Raw genomic sequence first — 23,536 nt, 5'->3', positions numbered from 1 at the left:
GAAAGTGGAAGGCTTGTATGGTAAAGGCCATTGATGAGTCCTGGATGAGACAGAGAAAGAGGCAGTCTGGTTTCAGTTTGTGGTGGTTGCATTATATTGCTGATGGAGTTAGAATCTCACCATTATTTCAGAGGTTATTTATTTTTGGCTAACATTGAATAATGTTTTCCTTCATTGTCTGTAATTGCTTACCCAGTTCAGGGTTGTGATGGGTCTAGGGTCTGCCAGGAATCATTGGGTGCTAGTCAATAACAAGGCATCACAGACTCTCTCTCACACATACAAACACCTTTGGACACTTTGCATGGCCAATCCACCTACCAGTGTTTATAGCCTGTTGGAAGAAATTGGAGCACCGGAAGGAAACCTTTGCAGATACAGGGGGAACACATTAAACACCTCACAGTCATGGATTGAACCTACATGTAGAATTATCACTGTCATAATTTACATTGTAAATAAAGCATCTTGGTATTTTTAAGTTTACAGAAAAAGCCCAAATGTATTTGTAATTCCAAAAACACGTTATTTCAGGTAATTCAAAATGTTGAGCTGATTGTACTGAGTGTTCATGTAGGGCAAGGTCAAAGACCCAGCAGCCAACTGGAAGGAATTTAAGCTTCCTGAGTGGTGAAAGCTGGAGAAAGAAACTGAGTCAGGGTGGTTTTCTATCTGCATGCTTGTTTATTTACCACTTCCATAGCAGGTGCATTCTTTGGCTCAAAATGTTTGTCATATCTGTCATGCCTGTCTGGTCTTTTGACCTAACAGCAACACACCTACTAGTGCTTATTTAGCGGGCCATCCTGTTTTGCTTGCCCTAAGTGCTTTTAACACCATGCAGCATGTGTCAGCTTACAAAGTATAGTTAGGAGGCTTTACAAAGTTCCTCTCTCATTGGCAGACTAGCACTGATGTACATCTGTGTCTAATGGAAGCAGCTGACTGACCCTGAGGCTGAGCTGCAGGTGGTACACAGTCATCTGCCTCTGTACGATCTTTCAAACGTGTCTCAATCTGTCCAGGGCAGAGCTTGGATAAAGACATGAGCTTTTTTTTTTCAATGGATAATGATAAGTTGTGATTAGAGGTGATTAGACTGCTTAGCTTCTAGCCATTTAGCCCAACCACTGTTGAAGAGATTCCAAGTTGTACTTTGACCACAACAAGCTTTGTATATTACATTAATGGTAGGTTTGTAGGTTTGACATCAAGTGTTTTTTTTTTCAGTTAATGCCTGACTGTTATGAACATTTTCATACTAATATAAAAAAAAAAAAGAAAGAAAGAGCAACAGTGGTGTTATTTTACTTCATTATACCGATTCATCACTGAATAATGAAAACCTTTCTCCAAAAATAGTAACTTTACAGAAGAAGGGGAAAAAGCTTCTCAAACTCAATGAAAATCAATGTAAAAAAGTTTTATTTCAGGTCATTCTGAAGCATTTCTATTGGTCATCTATTCTACTGGTTCAATATTTCACACAATATGAAGGGCAAATGTTGTATTCAAATGATGTATTAAACCAAAAATTTTCAAAAATGGAGATACATTTTTTTTTTAGACAGCGATGTGTACAGTGTACAACTAGAGTTATCAATATATCAATATATAGCACATGAGCAGCTAGATTTTAACTACTATTGTTGGCTACTATGGTTGGTTCATATTTGGTAAACAAATTAACAGCATTTGACATTTCTACAGGTGACAAGTTTCACATTTTTGCAGCATTTGTAACTGTTTTGTTGCTTGCTTAAATTTCATCATTGCATTCAAACTAAATATATTTATGTCACTCCAATTAATGCTAAGGTTTCAGATTACATCCGCTGTTTAAGTAATAATTAGCAGCTAGTGAAATTGTAACCTAGTAGTGTATGTTAAAGGCATATTTAAGAATTTATTATACTATAAAACATGTAAGTACAATACAGAAATGGTTCTTTATTGGAAGTATACTTGCCTTTATAATAAAACTGTGGAGTAAATATGCAGGTGGACGTTCTTTCACCAAATAATATATTTGCACAAATCTCATGTTACTGGAGCATAGTTTTCTGGTGCAAGTGAGCATTGTGAGTAAAAAGTCAATCTTGGTTGAGCAGCCAGCTTGGGCCAACAAACTCTCCCAGTATGAGATGGTGTGATAGTGTGGCTCACTGAGTTGGCACGGCAACCTGCCTGCAAACTTTTCAGGGTCAGTCAAGGACAAAGCCTGCCCAGAGTGGTTAACAATCCTCCAGTTACCCACCCTTTCCCATCTGAGAATCTGTGCCCTTTTCAATTAGGATACCACTCCAAATAGCTACTCGCCTGGGCACTCGAGGCCATCAAAGAAATAATGGGAGATCTTCAGAGTCTTTTAATGAGGCTGATTCTCGTTAATCCAGTTCACCCTGTCTGTGCCGTATGGTCCAGGGAAAACCACTGTTGCTTAGAGCAGGTGAAAAGCAATTAGCAATTAAGCCTACTTGCCGAGATTCTGCTGTAGTCTTTTTTGTTTTTTGTACATTTATAGTTTGGATATTTACCAGGCTGAGCTTGTAAAACCATTGCTATGAATGAAAGGCACGAGATAAAAAGTATTGGAGTGGTGGGCTCCTTTGCTGAGTACCTCTCACATTCCTCAGAACTTTGTACTCTTCTTATTGGCAGCCAATTCACTGGGATTGAACGGATAGTGTAATTGTTTGATCAAACCTTCAAATGTGTACTGTCTGGCTAATTAGAGTTTTTAATGGCTCTTAGTTGTAGTTGTGGGGCTTTTTCAGCTTATTTTAGCAGAAAATATTAATTGGAAGATACTGATTACCAGTATCTTAATGCTGTAATGCAAAAAAAAAAAATCAGTATTGTCAAAAAAAGAACATATTTGTTAAGGTAACAGGCTAGCAACATTTCTAATGTTAACAGAGTTTCTGCTGAGACTTTCTATAAATTGACTTGTGCTTTATTTTAAAATACAGTAATAATCCTAAAATAAATCTTAAACTAAAGTTTGTACTTGAATAGTGTTGTTTAAAGTTAAACCTTGTGAGGTGGGGAGAATATGCTTGAATTTGCATTTAAAGGTTTAGATGAGCTTGAAGGAAAGAGCAGAGGTGGTCCTTGGAGGTAAAGAATAGTAATGTAATTAGGACACATTTTTTATACGGACATACTCAGTGGCATCTCTTGCATGGAACATACATGAAACTACACATAAACCTAGGCTACGTCCTCAATTAATTCAAACGCAAACACACCTCATCAATAAAACCCCAAATGCACATGTTACAGTAGGGGTTAGCAGATGACAGGGATGTAAGTTACTAAATGTAACTTTTATTAACTCGTTGTCATGATTAATAAATTGCCTTGTAAGTAGCAGTTGTTTATTAACAAACCAACCTGTTCCCGCAGCTCAAACACGTGGGGTATTTTCCCCCTCTTCACATCCTGAAGGACAGTTTCACTTCATCTTCTGATACACTAACTCTCCCTAATTTGACGCAAGGGGTAGACGAGGGGTCCTTTGTTAATTTGCGGGTGCCTACGCAGCGTACGTAGAGAGTGTATAGGGACATAAACATTCTTCTCTTAACCTCTTCACGTATGCAGATTTAAAAATTCTTTTAATTAGCTGCTCTAACAGTGGAGCCCCCAAAATCTGCAGTAAATCTCTTACCATTCTCTCTCAGTTAAGTGAAACGTCTGAGGGGTTTTATGCAACACACTGAAGTAATTTCCTGGGCTAAGGGAAAATCTTCTCTTAAAGTTTACTCTTTAGGAAAAAAGCTAAGCTGTTTTATGCAACTGGGCACTGGCCTTTACCGAACAAGTAAAAGTAGATATTTTAATGTTTTTGGAAATGCCACCATTTTTGGCAGGTAGTGTCGCAGTCACAAAGCTCCAGGGACCTGGAGGTTGTGGGTTCGAGTCCTGCTCCAGGTGACTGTCTGTGATGAGTTTGGTATGTTCTCCCCGTGTCCACGTGGGTTTCATCTGGGTGTTCTTCAGTTTCCTCCCACAGTCAAAAAAAACAAAAAACACACACACATGTTAGTAGGTGGATTGGTGACTCAAAAGTGTCCATAGGTGTAACTGTATGAGTGAATGTGTAAGTGTGTGTGTGTGTGTGTGTGTGTGTGTGTTGCTCTGTGAAGTACTGGCACCCCCTTCAGGGACACAATTCCATCGACATAAACTGGTTCGTGAGCCTGAAAAAAACATTTAGTAAAATGTAATTCCAACAGTACATACTTCAGCGTGAACTCTGGCTGAATAATAGGAAACAAAACAGGAACACCCTCAGTTTGTGTGTGTTTCTGGGGCTGTGTTTGGTGCAACACCACGCGCATTAGCCAGAGCCTGTGCCTTGGTTAGTTCACAAGCTCAGCAGGATGGCTTGGAACTCTGCAAAATGTCCATATATATCTCACAGAGAGAGGAGGACTGCTGAATTAGTCTTATTTTGTGTGAGTGAGTGTGTCTTTATGTTGGGGGACATTTTGTAGTGTTAGTGTGTTTATTAAACTATGGAAGCAAATCTGTCTCATTAGACTTTGAAATATTACCACCTTTGAATTTGTAGCCCTGATTTTTTTTGCACTGAAATTATGCGTCTGAATTTTGTTGCTTTTGAATTTAAGTCTTCAGATTTCCACCTCTGAATATTTTGTTTCACAATGCATCTGAATATAATTGCTCTTGAATTGAACTCGTGAATTTTCAAAAACATGTTTTCACTGTTATTATTCAAGATTAATAAATTCAGATAAAAAAATCAAGCTAAAAAAATAAATTCAAACAATATATTTTAAAGTTGCTCAAATTGGATAGACCAAATTGAGAAGCCAAAATTCAGAATTAAAAAATTCAGAGTACACATCCGGGATATGCAATGATTCATTAGGATTTTCTCTTTCACCTTAAATGCTGCACTAGTTGCATTCTGTCGCCGCTTGATGGCGAAATACGAACACAACTTCCATATCGTGGAAAAACTACACGTTTATCTTCCTTGAGCGGATATTATCTCTTTATTTTCAAAGTGTCTCAAAAATCTGAAAGGCTCACTAAAGACACAATATAACAGACTACTGATATCCTGAAGATGATATCAAAAGATCCTGAAATTTTACTGTGGAATTTTTATATAATTGCCCTATCACATAGCATGTGATTTTTTTTATCTGAGTTTATTAATCTCGAATAATAACAGTGAAAACATGTTTTTGAAAATTCTATGTTCAATTCAAGAGCAATTATATTCAGATGTATAATTGCGAAACAAAATATTCAGAGGTGGAAATATGAAGACTTAAATTCAAAAGCAACAAAATTCAGATGCATAATTTCAGTGCTACAAATTCAAAGGTGGTAACACTTCAAAATCTGATGAGACCGATTTGCTTCCATAATAAAACTCCATATAGCTGCGCACAGCCTTCTTAAACTTCATGTGCTTTTTTCTTTGGTGGTAGATCATCTAGCATTTATTTTTATATAAAATGAACAAGAAAAACACTGATGTCTGTGTTATACATTATGAACAAAACTTTGTGCTCCTTTTCTCATTTCTGCATTTATTAGTTCTGCCCTCCATATTTTCTGTTCACCACAATCACATAATAAAAACCACATGTAAACAAAGACATTAATATGAAGCACCAATGTCTCCAGACTTTCCAATGGCAAGGGTATGTATTTGGGCTTTCCTGTTTTTGAAATGCCAGAAACACCTCTGTGACAATGGCTTTATGGCTAATGCAGTCCAGCAAAACTAGGCTTGCCTAGTTTCTTTTTGCTCTTGTTTCTATATATTATAAAGAGCTAGACTACAGATTTTTAAACTTAAACAAACCTAGCTGATAAACGTTGAGTACAGGTTTGCTATGGTGTTAGCAATTACTCTTGCTGAGATTTTGCCATCTTCTGTCATCAGTGTATTCCCTAGATGCTCAACCCTGACAGTCATACTAGTCATTTGAACACATATCTCATTACTCGGGAGTTCCCTGTAAGTTTGGCATAACTCTCCTCTGTAATCTCAGACATTTTCCTATCTTTACTCTTTCAGTCATGGAATGTAGACATATTTTTTAATCAAAATATTGTATCGAATACCAAACTGTGAACCCTGGGTTATAAATGAAATCGATATGTCTTTTTGGTGGTGTGGGGGGACAGGGGTCGGGACACACAACATATATAGCATTACACCCCTACTGTGTGACCATTTGTTACTGAGAGTACAGTCTGTGTGCTGTAAAATGTTGGATGTGTATATCTGAGCTAATTACTTTCAATCTGGGCTATCTGTGGTAATTTGGGGAAATTACACTGATATCCCATGGGTATCGGCCAGTCAAATCCCTTACATTACATTATAGAACCTCCTCTGGTAAAACTAATCCAGCTCCAGAACTAATACCAGCTCAGTAAAACTAATCCACTGCTTTAGACTCAAAGCTGCCTGGTAGCATCTTCACATTTGTGAATTTTCTGACTGCTTGTACAGACCCTTAGCCCAATTCTGGCACATCTTCTTTCATCTAGACATGGACATCCTGTTACTGTTCTACATGTAGATGTTTTGTCAAACTCTCTCTGACAGCACAGACTTTGCTGAGTCACTGAATTATGAGCAAGGTTTATGATAAATGAAGACTTACAATGCAGATAACTTCATTCATTTTTTAAATATTTGTTTAAAAATAATATTTTAATCTGAGCAGGCTAAACTATGTATGCAGTTGTAGTTTTAGAAGTATTATTCAAGGATTGCATGGTGTGCTTGCACAGACACACAAACAAACATCAGTCTTTAAGGAAAGTAGTGAAGAACTTTTCTTTTAATCTGTTGTTACCTTTTATATACATTAATTTGTTTGTGGGGCGGCATGGTGGCACAGCAGGTAGTGTTGCAGTCACACAGCTTCAGGGACCTGAAGGTTGTCTTTTACCTGAAGGGAAATTTCTTACCATTCTCTCTCAGTTAGGTGAAACATCTGAGGGGTTTTATGCAACACACTGAAGTAATTTTCTTGGCTAAGGGAAAATCTTCACTTAAAATTTACACTTTAGGGAAAAAGCTAAAGCATTTTATGCAACTGGGCACTGGCCTTTACCGAACAAGTAAAAGTAGATATTTTAATGTTTTTGGAAATGCCAGAATTTTTGGCAGGTAGTGTCGCAGTCACACAGCTCCAGGGACCTGGAGGTTGTGGGTTCAAGTCCCGCTCTGGGTGACTGTCTGTAAGGAGTTTGGTGTGTTCTCCCCGTGTCCACGTGGGTTCATTCCACTGTCCAGTGGATTCATGACTCAAAAGTGTCCATATTTGTGTGTGTGAGTGAATGTGTGGGTGTGTGTCATCCTGTGAAGGACAGGCACCCCCTTCAGGGTGTGTTCCTGTCTTGAGCCCAGTTATTCCGGACCCACCGCAACCCTGAACTGGATAAGCAATTACAGATAATAAATAAATGATTGATATGTTTGTGTAATTAGGAAGCAAGATGAACAATATAATTATGTTTGCAGGTAAAATATTTGTGTTAATTTTACTCTCATTGTGGGTCCCTTAGAGAAAATGTTGGCAAGTAAATGTACAGTTATAGAGTTAGAGTGCTCTCCTTAACAGTTATGTAAAAGGCCAGGTTTACCAGAATGATCACAACATTTGACCTTTTTGTGTCCGTTTTAGGTGTTAATTAGACCCCTATTTGATCTGTTCTGCTTGAAAGCGTTAGAAAAACAGAAAACCACAGAATTTAAAATAACTGCTTTTAATGACTACTGCAGTCTTTTTTATTCAACCCTCTTGAAAGAATTCATCATAAGAGTGCACATTTGCATACCAGTTGCTGTCTGAAGCACACCTGTTGCAACTCATCAAGAGTTTTATTAGTTGCATCATTATTGCTTGAGCTAAAACACATCAAATACATGGTTGGTGACTATGACATTTGATTATATGTAAGTTAATAGATCATTGCCCTGCACAAACAAAGTAAATAATAGAAAAATATAGCTAACACACTGAATGCTCCTAGATATACATCTGAAAGCATAGTTCCCATTGGTTACCCTTCTGGACATAGAAGAGGAAGTTATGTGGTTGGCCACGTAAAATGACAGAGTGGGGTCAGTGAATTCAGAGGCAGAGGTGTGCAGAGGTCGCCAACTTTTTGTTACTCTCTACAGACCTCTCTGTCTTGTGGTTGGAAGGGACTGGGAAACAAATAAATGTGGTAACTGCTGACATTATTTTTCTAAAGTGTTAATGATCATGGTTATTAAATACAGAAATAGGAAATCCTTATATTTATCAGTTATAAGATAGCTTCCTGAACAGCAGATGGATTTATCAATTGTTTACATTTAGAATTTGTGTTTAATAGAGTTTATTTGTGTAGAGTTAAATTTGTTTGTTTTAACAATTCACGTTTTCGCATGTATTGCGCAAAAAACATGCAAATTAATGTTTTTTTGTAATGTAATTTAATGTTTCTGTATAACTGCTTTGTATAACTACACCGTTAGGTTGTAATTATATACAAATAAATTTACCTTGACAAACAAACTGCACCAGATCCTGCTTGACAGTAGTCTGAGATATATCATTCAGGTGGTCCTTGTTCAATTGTTCAGTCCCCATCAGGATACCACTGTGTAATGCCCTATGGACTTCTATCTAATGTTACATGACAAGGATGCTATGTATTGTTGCTGTCACACAGCTTCAGGGTCCTGGAGTTGTGGGTTTGAGCCCAACTCTGGGTGACTGCCTGTGAGGAGTTTGGTGTGTTATCACTGTGTCTGCATGGGTTTCCTCTGGGTGCTCTGGCATCCTCACATGGTCTAAAAGCACATGTTGGTAGGTGGATTGGATACTCAAAAATGTCCATAGATGTAAGTGAGTGTGTGAGTATGTGTTGCCCTGCGAAGGACTGGCACCCCCTACAGGGTGTGTTCCCGCCTTGCACCAAGTGATTCCACGTGGGCTCTGGACCCACCGCGACCCTGACCTGGATAAGCAGTTACAGACAATGAATGCATAAATGAATTCTTTTCTTAATTTCGCAAACTTCAAATTCAGTAAATGCAAATGTGCGTAATGTTCCTTAAACAATCCTGTGGAATCATTCATTAATATTAGGTTAATATACCTGAGTGTATTTCACTTGGAGCTCAATGTGCTAAGCTGTGTTAAAAAGAAGGTGACCAGAGATGTGGCCTATACTCAGGTTACTTGTTGCAGTCTTGTGGAGAAAATGGGTCTCTGTAAATGCATCAGGTCACTGAGTATAAAGTACTTCTCTCCCAGTGGTAGGGTTACAGTGGATTAGAAGAGCCAGGTCCTTTTATTTGTTTCTCTTATAGCTCCCTTTTTTAAGATTTCCTTCACTGGCAAACGATGCTGTGTTACAAGAACAGTGCGGCAAGTCTGTATGACTGAGAGAGGTTTTAACTAAATAAACCTCCTCTGAGAAAATGTCTCTCTGTCCCCTCAAAGCTCTCTGTCCCACTATAAACAGAGCGTTTAAATGGACCTCGTGTTTAAAACACTCCCGGCCCCACTATAAATGTTTACAGATATTTCACAGAGTGATTGGGTGAAAAGAGAGGCAGCTTTTTGTCCTCAGGAGGTTTATAGTCTGACTAATGGCTGAGAACAACAAGAATTGTGTGAGCATCACAAAAGGTGGCACTGTTTCTGTGGAAAGGTTGACTGGTCAGAGTCACCCATTGACATAAACTTGTGCAGAGTCTGAGTGAAAGGAACTGGACTGGTGCTGTGTCCATGGCGATGAGTGAGGGATGGAGGGAAGTCACAGTGGCCAAAGGCCATGTGGAGATCTGCTTGTTTTCCGGGACTGGTGCAGCTACACTTCCTGCATGCTGATTGGCTGAAGCAGCTTCCCAGTCTATGTAACCTGGTAGTAGTGATATAAGGTGAGAGTGAGTGTGTTTGGATTATTAGTTATTTCCTTACTACAGTTAAATATTTTTATGTAAAATATTTTATTCAGGACTTTAAATCTAGTTGTAAAAACCATAACATGTCTAATCCTATATATTGAAGTGTAAACTCTAAACCCAGTCACACTGTCAAAAAACATGCTTTCTGCATAACAACAACGAAGAACCTGTCCGTAGTATATGTAAACAGACACAGGGCCTTAAAACCAATAACACTTGTTAATTCATTTGGTTACTCACACATATTCACTGGCTGATTTTTTTACCCAATGTTTGCCCCATTGCTCAAGCATTTGAGCCACATTGAGCTTTGTGGTTTGATGACCCCCACGGCACTTGTCAGTCAGATGCCTCTGGACACGGGCCTCATTTTCACATTGAGTAACAGACTTTTAAAATTGTGTATTCCTTATACTTCAGGATTTCCTGTGACTTAGACTAAGACAAAGCTGCTTCAAGAGGAATGCTTAAAGTATTTTGGCAAATAATTTGGTCTAAACTCATCTGGTGTTTATAACACACCAGGGATCCAAACGTTTAGGTTTTTCTCAGAGATGATAATTTTTGAGACTCATTAGTAAAGTGATAATTTTGCTAATCTTAATAATAAGTCATTTTACCTTGTCTTCCTGAAGAGGTTCAAAGAACGGAGCATTCTATTTAGTTTTCCACCACCCAATGTCAGAAACCATGGATTGAAAGGAACTATTTTATGTTGAGCCAGTGTCTTCTTAGTTATAACTGTGTAATGTTTGCACTCTTCAGTCTCTCTCATTGTATCCATCAGACAGTGAATCATCGACAGCGATTACAGTGTAATTATAACCACATCCCACTCCCACACACACTTTAACACCATCGTGTCACATTAGAACAGATAAGCTCATGTGACACACGCACACACACACACACACATACACACACACACACTCTCATTCCCGTATATATATCTTCATTGGAGCTTTATTTCAGTAGGCTAAATTTTTAATAAAGCACATCCTTAATTTTGACAAAAAAAGCATAAAAATAAAACAAAACATTTACCATGAGCTAACTATCAGTTGTCATGCTTTTCTATATTTTTGAAGTCATGTTGTCTTCATACTCACATATATGTATTCTCTGCCTCAGGCAAACCAAAGCCTGACACAGCCAGAGCATTGTGTTTTGGCCCTCTTTATTTGACAAGATCCAGTTTATGTTTTCCTGCTTTAACTCATTAAACCAGTAATATTAATGTATCTGTGATATAACCTACAATTTTCATTTTGCATTTTGGTGGCAGTTTTTGGTTGGTGGACTATTCTTTGTCCAGCATTGACATATAGTGGTGTGAAAACTCCAGCAGCACTATTGCGTCTGGTCCACATGTACCAGCACAACACACACTAAGACACCACCATCATGTCAGTGTCACTGAAGCACTGAGAATGATCCACCAGCCCCATCACACCTGGTGCTCCTGACAGGGTGAAAGGGGGCAAAAAGTATGCTGAGGGAGTGGTTATAAAGTTATGGCTGATTGGATCCCATGTATTATAATGATACGCAGTATATAGGTTAATAGATTTTTTTATTGTTATTTTTTGAACACCTTATATTTCAGCTTTAGATATCACCTGCAATTTCTCTGTTGTGGAACGGTTGCTTATAATAAATCAAAAATACATTACAACAATATAATGCAGCAAAGAGATAAGCAGCTCTAATGTCCTTATATGACTCATGACAATCACACATTATTTATTTATTTATTTATTTATTTTTCATGCAGCTTCTGTTTGTGTGTAACTTTTCTTGTGAATTCTAATAAAATATACCCAGTGGCTTTTTATAGTGTTGTAATTATCTTATAGCCCTCTGACCTTTGTCTTGATAGAGTGAAAATTTATTACAGCTGGAGCTCTCTGAACTCACCTCATACGTCCCCTGGTCTTTCTCTATTCTGCTCTGTATGCTGTCATTATTTCATCTGCCATTGATGCTGTGTCCATTTAATTTGAGTAATGTAGGCTGGGGTTTGAAGTGCTCATGGGTGACATGTCTCAAAGGACAGCAGATGCTGGCTGTTCCCCTTGCTTCCCAGTGACTTAAAGAGATGTAGACTTTTAACTGTGAACAAAGGTTTGCTTCCAGTACTCTTCATTTTTCTAAGAAGAATAAAAATGGAATAAAAGAGGAAGGGAAAAATGAAATAAATATTTGCTTTCTTTCAAAAGAAAGAAATTTAATTTGTCCTAGTTAGAAGTTGCTTTAGTAAATGCCAATCACCTGAATGACCCTGGATATCATGTGCATGCTTAACATTTACTGTAACATGTTTTTACATTGTGGAACTTAAAGGCTTGTCAAAGCGAATAGCTTCTTACAGTTTTAATACTTTACATCTGTTACTGCTTTTTTTTTTTTGGTTCCTACAACAGAATCAATATGTACAACCAGCAACAACCCCAGACCCTGCCTTAGTGTCACTACGCCAGCCTGGAAAGAGCCATTTGCCACTGGGGAAGGTTGCTCTTTGCCCAGGTGGCCTGTGTGGCCTAACTTAACGGCCTGCCTTGGAAGCCTCATATGCTGACACAAATCCCTGGCCTCGGCAGGAGATCCCTCTGAGCCCAATTCCCAGTTGAATTCCTTCAAGGCTATAATGAACTCAGAATGTTAAAATCCTCCATAATATTTTAATTTAGGATTGCCTAGGCTGTTCAAGCACCTTCACCTAATTTATTGAGAGATTGACCTATGACTCTGAGCCTTTTCAATTTTCCAAGTAATGATATTGTCCATGAGAACTTTAGAAGCTCCTTCAGCTTCACCCTTGATTATTGTTTTCGGTTTGGGTCATGTTTTATAATGAGATTGTGTTTTTTTTTCATATTAAGAACAGATTTATTTTTAAGATTTCTAATACATTTTTATTCATATTTACAGATATGATGTCTAAAGATTATATATAGGCTTTTGCAAAATCAAAAATAAAGGTCTCTGTATACTTGTTGCTCTGTATACGCTGCTTTGTCTTATCTCTCTGCTTTTCTCTCTCTTACTCAGTCATTCTCTTTCTTGTGTGTGTGTGTGTGTGTCTGAGGGTCTTTGTAATCCTCTTATTTTCCTGCAGTCTGCAGATTTTACAGATGCTAAATTCACTCAGACTTTACAGACTTGAGCCTTTTGTCCCTATAATCCACAGTAGGATCATCATAGAAGAGAGAAACTGTTGTGTTCTAGTAAAGTTGGTAAATCTGGTAGCACAGGCCACTGAGAATGGTACTGACGAGTGATTAGTTATTTAACAAACTATTTAATATATGAGAGGTTGAAAGGCTTTGATGGGTTGTTTGAAACCGTATGTGTCACATTCTTCAGTTAACAGTAAACAAAAAGATGTCTACAAAAAAGGTGTCTCCAGCAGTTGGGACGCAGCAGGTCTTTGTATTCTTCATTCACACTCTGTTACCACAAACAGGAAATTGATCCGTCAGCAGTGCAGTTGGCGTGGAGCATGTCTGTTGATTGAGTGAAAGGCAATATGGGTCCTCCCAGACTAAAGTAATCAGGCAGACAGTGTGGAGCGACAGGGAATTTACCTGCAGTTAGTTTACATCTAGCTAAGTCTCTTCAAAGCTCTGATAGTTAGCTCATTAATATGTTGATGTTGTTTAAATAGAGAAGACAGTGATAAGGCACATTAAGTCACCCAGACAACACTACAACTCTCATTCTTTACCTGCTTCACACTAAACTTTTTAACACAGCTCTTAGCACGCCCATACCATTAAGTTACAAATATTACACATGTATAATTTGTCATTCATACCGCTGTTATTTATTTGCACATGTGTCAAGCAGAGAAAGACATGTCCTTCTTTTGAGTTTTGTTTCCCTTGCTTGCTCAGTTGGAGCAGAAACCTTGAAACCCATCAGGCTGTTGTATGAAGCATTCTCTAAATAAAATTGAATTGAACTGGTTTTATGTTTCTGTTTTATCAGTTTTTATTTTTTTATTTATTTATTTTTTTTACTTAAAACGGTAATCAAATTAGACTTAGAGTGTTTTGGAGCTATACAAATAAATTGATTGAGTTTGACAGATGTTGAAGTTATGTACTGAATATGTCGAGATGTGCTTGTGTAGTCACAGGTGCACAGACAATCCAATAGGGACTCAGTCATTTTGTTCATCACACAAAGCTAACAGTAAGACAAGCCAAAAACATAATCCTCTGTTGATACTGGATAGGTAGGCAGGTACCTTTGGCTCACCTTTTCACTGTAATGTATCTTCCCCTGTCGTGGTAGGGCTAGTACACAAGAGGTCTTTCATGTCAAGGCCATTGTTGCTTACATTGTTCCCCTTCACCCAAAGGAGAGGGGTCCTCTCTAGGGACTGCTCTTTTATGCGGAAAAAGAAGACATTAGCATAGTCTGGTGTGGGAGATACTGCATGAACAAAGAAGAGAAGAGGGTTTTAAAGGTGATGTGATGTGTCATTTGAACTGTTCTAAATGCCTCACATAATGATTCTACAGTGGAAAATGATAAGGCAGTTAAAGTTTGGTCACACAAAAAGTGAGGACATTAAAGACACACTAGGGTATACTTTGAAGTGATAAGGAAAGCTCAGGAGATTGTAGGCAGGGCCCGTGCAATATATCATTTAACAAAATGAAAAGGCAGATTTTCCCAATCCCATTGTATCAAATCCTACTTAGAAAGTATGCATAATGTCTGTTTGAACTTTGTGAAGATTTATAAGATTATTTACACATGGTTTTTATATTTATGCAGTAAGAACTGTAGTTTGAACTAACTTCACACTTTACATTGCACACACATTCCCTCTGATTTTAAATCACTTTAGTTGGATGAACTTCAGAAGCTAATATGACACACTTAGGAAGTTGACAGCTCTGGGTCAGAGACCTGGCCCACATACCGCCTGCACATACTAATCATTTGGAAATTAGAGCATAACAAGGAAGACTGTTGGCATTTATTTTTTCCACCCTCTGCATCGGTCCCTTCCCTATTTCACCAAAGACGTTTTAAGTTAATTACTACTTATAGTTTATTCTAAAGATTGCATTAAACCCTGTGTTTTTTAAAAACCTCAAGAAGCAAGATTTGATAGGCCATAGAAAACAGACTAGTTTAACAATGTAAATCATAATACTTTGTACAATTTTGTACAATTTGCAATTATATATGATGCTGTGTTTATTTGTTTCATCTAGTAGTTAATGACTAAAGAGCGGAAGAAGATAGCAGGCTATATTTAGAGGTCATTTGCCACCAGAGGTTGAGGTTTTTGTTAGTCTACAGAATGATGGATAGTGTTGTGTGGGGGAACTTTTAACCTCTGGCTCTGTGATGGTGGGTGGTGACCCTTTGAGAGTATGTAATGGTTTACTATAGACCACCATGCAGAGCTCTAAATATAGAGAGAGTGAAAGGTGGTGAAGGAAACATTTTTCCAATTGAGTTTTCTTATGGGTCTACATTCAGTATAAATTCTCTACATTGCACAAAGATGAACTATAGGAATGATCCTTAACACATTGTCCATTTCCACAGCGAGTGAACACTCACTCGTATAGATCAGTTTCCTTTTATCTTACTCTTAAATTTGAATACTTACAATAAAGATATAAACATGAAGCTGTAGGGATGCCACTTGTATATAGCTCTCTCTTCAGTGCTCTATTTATTTGAAATCGAGCCATTCCATTTTTTAATGAGATGGTGTTGCTCTTCTTGTGTTTTTAAATTTGAAGTTGTTCACCCTGATTTCTTCACAGTATTTATATTATTGGTGTTCTAGAAATATACAGAAATTATAGGATTCCATGTGGCTATTTATGATAACAAACTAAAGTAATATCTTCTTTATTTCTTTCTAGTGGAAGTGTCCCAAGCCTATGGATTTAGATCACAAAAGAAGCTGGCAGAAAACATAGACTGGTCATATGCAGGTAGGTACTTCTAAGATATGATGATAGCAGAGTTGTGATGTTTTTAAAAGTGAGAGAAGATATGGACCTATACTGACAGCTGCCCTGGACAACTGACTGCTATATATATATATATATATATATATATATATATATATATATATATATATATATATATATATATATATATATATATATATATATATATATATGGCCTCAAGTCACAGTAATATTACTGTGTATAAAAGAGCTTTTTAAAGCACAAGCTGGAGGTAGAATTGAGCATGTGAACTGGCTGGGATTCTGTAAGGTCAAGCCACAGTTGTGTTCACTTTATCCATATATGGCTTAGGACTTTTTGTGTCCTAATACATCTTGAGTTACACTGAAACATCTTTAATTGCTCTTCAAATGTCACCCCACACAAATCTAGTAAATGTCTCCAAACAGTGGGTGTGTAGTTTATGTTGTACTACCAGTGACATAGCCAATAATCCATGTTTTCAGCAGTAAATAATCTCTGTGACACATTTCTGTCTGTCTCATCTTTTCTTCTTATTTTAGCACCTTGGAGAATTCTCCCCATTTTTAACCCAGCTCCACTTGGAAAAGTAGGCCAGATTATAAAACCGGTTTCTTTTCCTTGATTTCTCTGATAATATATTACATCATTTCCTGATTGTTAATATAGACTAAAGGTTTGGGAGAAGACCTGTGGGCACCTTTCTAGAGTAAGAATGGCTTACAGCAATGATGATAGGAACCAGGCATTGAAAGCATTTACTTCTACATCACAGAAATTCACTAATTGAAATTATAATACAAAACTTCCTAAAAAGTGCTTTAGTGACTCCTAGTTCATGTTAAACCTCTTTGAATGACTTTGTAAAGAGTTCAGCAATTGAATTATGCAGAATAATTTTAAAAATGGGTGGAATTTCTCTTTAATAATTTATTTTTGCTTGTCAGGCAGAGGATAAAACTAGTGTTGAATGGCTTAGGTCATTGGAGTTTACCATAGATAAATGTCTCTTACTTAAGTTCATACTTGTATCTCTTCTGTGCAAATAATTCCCCACTGCTGTCACATTGCATATTACTTTGAAACACTGAATTGCTCAGCTTCTGTGGAGATACATTTCTCTAGCCCTCTCTCATCTCTGTCTGTCTCTCTCTCTCTCTCTCTCTCTCTCTATCTCTTGCTCTCTCACACTCTCTCACTCTCTTTTTTCCTGGCCACTCATCTCTTCCGCGTCACAACAAACAAGGTCTGGGTGATACATGAGGTTGGCACGACAAAGAGGACGTTATTTTGCCCAGTATGCAGACAAGCATCCAGGCAGATGGGGCATTGTTCATCAGCACTGGCCCGAATGCCAGCTTCTCCTCCCCCTAACTGACCCGCTTTCTCTGCCTTATTGCATAACTGCAGGAACACCCGTAAACTCTTCTGATTCAATCAATTCCCCTAGGCTAATTTTAACATACCGAGCTGGCAGACAGCAGTCTTTCTGTAATGGAGTGTACGAGGCAGAGAAAAGACTTGTGTCTGTCAGAACAGGATATAATAAGGCATATGCAGATGGGGCGACTTACTGCCTGAGAGTCCATCATTCCTCATATGGTTATGTGCTCTCAGCTGGAGAAAGAGCTGAGAGCACATGAGAGACACAGAGAGAGTAAGAGGGGTGAGGGAAGGAAAGTACAACATTTCAAGTGTAGTGTAGTATTTGGTCAGTATTTAAGAATGATTTAATAGTGTTAGTTGCAACATTTTATTGACCGTTTTTTTCAGCCATAAAACAGGCTTTGAGACAAAGAAGCCACCACCATCACTGGGACAGTTTCCTGCCAGATACATGCAATGTAAAAATTGTTTTATGTTTCAGATAGTACTTTGAGCTTATGTTAATTACTTTTAAATACAAATAACAAAAAAATTTTTCCAGAAAAGTGGCATTTCTCAAAAAAACAAAAACTGAAATATATTCTTTGTTACTTCACTTGAACAAAGGACAAACAAAATATTTTGTTTTTAAATACAAGCTATTGTTAAATATAAACACATGTAAAAACTGCTGCTGCATGTTTACCACTGGGGCACATCACTTTTTATTTGAATTTTACTTTGTAATCAATTTGGGAGTTCAGGATACTAATTGCTGCAGTTTTGCAGTGGATTTTTTGCCTTTTCTTGTCATATTCAAGACTTGAGCTGTTCAAGTATGTGGTTGCCATTTTCTGGCTCTCCTCTTTATGATAAGCTACAAACCGGATTCCAAAAAAGTTGGCACACTAAACAAATTGTGAATAAAAACCGAATGCAATGATGTGGAGGTGCCAACATCTAATATTTTATTCAGAATAGAACACAAATCACAGATCAAAAGTTTAAACTGAATGTATCATTTTAAGGGAAAATATGTTGTTTCAAAATTTCATGGCATCAACAAATCCCCAAAAAGTTGGGACAAGGCCATTTTTACCACTGTGTGGCATCCCCCCTTCTTACAACACTCAGACGTCTGGGGACAGAGGAGACCAGTTTCTCAAGTTTAGAAATAGGAATGCACTCCCATTCATGTCTAATACAAGCCTCTAACTGTTCAATCGTCTTGGGCCTTCTTTGTCACACCTTCCTCTTTATGATGCATCAAATGTTCTCTATAGGCGAAAGATCTGGACTGCAGGCTGGTGATTTCAGTACCCGGATCCTTCTCCTACGTAGCCATGATGTTGTGATTGCTGCAGAATGTGGTCTGGCATTATCTTGTTGAAAAATGCAGGGTCTTCCCTGAAAGAGATGACGTCTAGATGGGAGCATATGTTGTTCTAGAACCTGAACATAGTTTTCTGTATTAATGGTGCCTTTCCAGACATGCAAGCTGCCCATGCCACAAGCACTCATGCAACCCCATACCATCAGTGATGCAGGCTTCTGAATGGAGCGTTGATAACAACTTGGGTTATACTTGTCCTCTCTGGTCCGGATGACATGGCGTCCATAAAGAACTTCAAATCGTGACTCATCTGACCACAGAACAGTCTTCCATTTTGCCACACTCCATTTTAAAAGACCCCTGGCCCAGTGCAAACGTCTGAGCTTGTGGAGCTTGCTTAGAAATGGCTTCCTCTTTGCACTGTAGAGTTTCAGCTGGCAACGGCGGATGGCACGGTGGATTGTGTTCACTGACAATGCTTTCTGGAAGTATTCCTGAGCCCATTCTGTTATTTTCTTGACAGTGGCATTCCTGTTTGAGGTGCAGTGACGTTTAACAGCAATTGCTCCAGATTCTCTGAATCTTTTGATGATGTTATGCATGGTTGATGATGTTAAAAGTCTTTGCTATTTTACGCTGGGTAACACCATTCTGGTATTGCTGCACTATCTTTCTGCACAACAATGGTGGAAGTCATGATCCTCTTACCTTCTTGGCTTCAGAGAGACACTGATACTCTGAGAAGCTCTTTTTATACCCAATCATGTTGCCAATTGACCTAATTAGTGTTAATTGGTCTTCCAGCTGTTCGTTAAATGCTCAATTTCCTTTTTCCAGCCACTTATTGCTACTTGTCCCAACTTTTTTGGGATTTGTTGATACTGTGAAATTTTGAATCAACATATTTTTCCTTTAAAATGTTACATTTGCTCAGATTAAACTTTTGATCTGTCATATATGTTCTATTACAAATAAAATATTGCCATTTGCCATCTCCACATCATTGCATTCAGTTTTTATTCACAATTTGTTTAGTGTCCCAACTTTTTTGAAATCCAGTTTGTAGTACATTTTCAATAGGAGACAGATCTGGACCTCAGATAGGTCAGTAAAGCACATTCACCATGGTTTTGTAACTCCTGCAGAATGAGGCCCAGCATTGTCATCCATCTCAGATGACTTCAGGTCCAGATAACTCATCTGCGCTTCTGTGCAAAATTAATATATGGCTTCCTATTTGCATAATACCGTTTCAGGTTGCATTTCTTGATGCAGTGATAAGTGACAATGACTTTCAACAGTAGATCTTTACCTACAGACACATCCCCTGACTCCCTGAAAATTTTCATGGTTTTATGAACTGAAGATTTCATTGTAATTTTTTATTGAAAAATACCAACCGTATTTGGAGTGATGTGCAATGACTCATTTATTGCTGAAAAGACTGGCCCTTTAGTGAATGTTGTTTTATATCTTTTTTAAATGTACCTTCTTATAGTGTAATACTTCAGAACAGTGTGACATGAATTGTCTATAAATTTATTACCTGTATTTTGCCTCTGTCCCAACATTTTTGGGTTATGGTGCAAGCATAAAATTGTAAACTGTTTATGTTTACAAAACACAATCACTTGCACAGTGAAAATTAGGAAATGTTTTCCAATTTGTTTGTTAAATAAATGTTGAAGAGAATTAACCCTTCATTGATTCTTGTATTTATTGCATTTATTGCAATTCCAGCTTTTGTGGAAATACATTTGTAACTTTTCCATCATTATATACATAATTTGTATGTTTGTAAAGACACGACTATTGATATTCTTTGATAACTTTTAGAAATTCCTAAAAAAGCAGTGACAGAAAGAGGAATACTTGGCACAGTATTAAGATAGAACCACTTTCTATCCTAACCACTTTCAGTGGTTAGGTTATTCTTACTTTAAAACATTTTATAAGATTTTGTAAATAAGTTGAAATGAAATAGCCTATTTTAAGTTGAAATACATGTAATTAAAATGGTTCTAGGAGAGCCGTTAAATATGTGGATAATATTTAAACCATTAAAAGATTCCTCTCGCTCATAAGTGCCTTCTCAATGTGATTCTAATATGGCTTTAGTTGAAGATTCTACTGTGGTATTACGTGTTTTCCAAAGACGTGATATTTCCTTGTAGTATCACATTGGAAAAGAGTAAAATCTTCAGGTAAAACAAGAATAAACTTATAGATTGACAGTGTGAGAGATGTGAAAATCTTTAATGTATTAATGTACTGTCGGTTTTATTGATTTATTCATACAACTTTGAGGCAAAGCTCTTAAATTCCTGCTGAATGGTGTGTGTGTGTGTGTATGTGTGTGTGTGTGTGTGTGTGTGGAGAGTGCTCTCTTTTATCAGTATTGGCTCTGAAACAGTCGTCTCAAATTCTCTCACTCATTAAAATGCCTCTTTCAGAAAGAACTTTCATGTGATTCCAGCTCCAAAATCTGGACAAATGCCTTTAGAAGAGGAGGTAGCTCATTACAGAATATGAAAGTTTGTTTATCACTAGAATTGAAAAAAACAATGGCTTAAATGAGCTTTTGTTCTTCCTCTACTATTTTCTTTTTTTAAATTCCAGTACACAGCATTCCTGTTTTCTTGTCTACTATGACAGTCCTTTGGGACAGAAAGAGAGTAAACAACAGAAATAATGAAAACTTCTGAGTGTAAATTTGATATTTATCCTAACTTTTTTTAGTACTTAACTACAGAAAAAACTGATATTTTGGCAAATAGTTAAAGAAGGACAGCATTTAACTGCCCTTTGTCTGCAGCAAGCTTACAACTGATACTACTTGTTCTTGTCAGGTCTGTAATTAAGTGAGCACTGAGAAGCAGAAGTGTTTATTGAGCCTTCAGCCCGCATATTCATGTCAAACAGTTTGGAACATTTGTTGTCCTCAGACCATATTAAATACACTACTCCTGAGCTAACATCATTAGTCTCATGTCTTTAGTATTATTATTACTGAATGAAACACATACTCTAACTTATGCTATATACAGTCCAGTGCCATGCCGCATAATTTTGTTTTGATATTATAATATAAGCATTATGCTCCTTTGTAAATAACTTCTTTTTCCCTCAGAAAAAAAGTTAATTTCAATGATTTATAAATGTATATATATAAATTACATAAACATTTAACTTATTGTCAAACATTATATTACAAAAATTTAATATAAAAATTTTAAAATAAAATTTTGTTTGTAAATTTTCATTATTTATTCAAAGGCATATGGCAAAACTGGACAGCAAAAGATTTTTATTCTGACATGCTTTCAAAAAATGTGCACAGGGTATTATCATAAAGAAAACCCCAGTTTACCTTTGGCAAACTTTTCACTAATATTAAAAAATGTTTTCTGTTTAGCATACTTCAAGGGCCATAATCTACTGTTATACTGTATACCCTGTATTACACTGTACTCTGCACTGGTCTCCTCTCCTTTGATTTGCTCTGCTCTACTTTACTGTTTATCAGCTATTGACATGCTAATAGCTATTACCCAGGCCTAAGGATGACCTCATTCATCAGCTTTGCCTTTGTGTTAAGGACATGTCCCTTAAGAGATCCCAGATTTAGCCTTTAATTTAGCTTATGATATTTTATTTAATAATATATCTGTGTGTGCACATACTGAAGGTGCTGTTTCATTGAATCCGTTTTTGAAAATACACAAATATTATCTCTTTTTAATCATTAGAGTTTACTATGCAGCTACAAAATGTACATTCAGCAGTGTTTTTCTCCTTTAGGAACTCTAAATCAAAACAACTGGGCAAAGAAATACCCATCATGCAACAATGCCAAGCAGTCACCCATAAACATTGAAGAAAGCCTGGCACAAGTCAAACTTCAGTTCCAGAAGCTGAGGTTAGAGGGCTGGGAGAAGCAGACCAGTGAGTCCACCACAGTGAAGAACGATGGCAAGACAGGTGTGCTGCTATTCAGCAGTTCAGACACAGTGTATGATGCTGATAAGAATTCAAATGTAATGTAAAGGTTACTACATATGCAATGTTTAATTGTAAAACGTTTCAATATATTAACAGAACAAGCCATTAGACTGATAACCACGTACCTTAGTTTACTAAGGTAAACAGGTTGTACAATCGTCAATTTGTCACTACGGTGCTAAAGTCAGAGATTACATTTCATTCATTTTCCACAGACCTGTCAGTTTTGAGAGGTATATCTGAAAAGATTAGCTGTAAGTTCTGGTGACCCCACATTATACACATATTTGTGTTTAGTAAGATGAGAAATTAAGTAAATTAGGTGCTGTCTTGGACTTCATTGATTTGACAGAAGTAATGCACACTCTCCTTCTTGCTCTCACTTGGCTCTTTCAGTGGCCATAGACGTGAATGGTGAATTCTATGTAAGTGGAGGGGGCTTGAAGTCCAGGTTTAAAGTGGGCCGCATCACTTTTCACTGGGGACGCTGCAATGCTTCTTCTGATGGCTCTGAGCATAGCCTTAACGGAGTCAAATTCCCGCTGGAGGTGAGAGAACTTTCTTTACACCATAAAAGCCTTATACTTCTCCCTTTTATCTGCAAACATTTTATATTTTATTTTTTGCATTGTATTATACCCTGGTGTCATTTTCATATAAGAGGTGTGTCCATTTTAATAAGAAACAAACTTTAATTTCATGTCAGTTAATCAGACAAGTCAATCACACTTTAATATTGACAACGTTTTTGTGAGTTCATATATTACAAAAATAAACCACAGTATTATATTACCTATAATATTGAACATTCTTGTTTACTGGTAGCATGTAAAGTCATGTACACAGACTTTTTCTTGTTTGGATGTTGCATGTGTCCCTTGAAGAACATTCTT

The 23,536-nt window shown here is 37.2% G+C and overlaps 1 protein-coding gene across 4 annotated transcripts in view; it reads left to right on the top strand.

Moving 5' to 3' along the window:
- The window catches only part of ptprz1a (protein tyrosine phosphatase receptor type Z1a), a 55,927-nt gene that overhangs the window by 3,582 nt on the left and 28,809 nt on the right, over positions 1 to 23,536 (top strand). For all 4 annotated transcript variants that reach the window (XM_066668185.1, XM_066668184.1, XM_066668183.1 and 1 more), the window contains exons 2-4: positions 15,871 to 15,942; positions 22,443 to 22,622; positions 23,040 to 23,191. In XM_066668185.1, the coding sequence (XP_066524282.1) occupies positions 15,871 to 15,942; positions 22,443 to 22,622; positions 23,040 to 23,191 (404 nt within the window). The remainder of the gene's footprint in view (positions 1 to 15,870; positions 15,943 to 22,442; positions 22,623 to 23,039; positions 23,192 to 23,536) is intronic.

This window comes from Hoplias malabaricus, chromosome 4 (assembly GCF_029633855.1).
Source record: "Hoplias malabaricus isolate fHopMal1 chromosome 4, fHopMal1.hap1, whole genome shotgun sequence".
Lineage (NCBI taxonomy): Eukaryota > Metazoa > Chordata > Actinopteri > Characiformes > Erythrinidae > Hoplias > Hoplias malabaricus.
The sequence above is the reverse complement of the archived record's forward strand: the minus strand, read 5'-3'. Positions and strand labels throughout refer to the sequence as shown.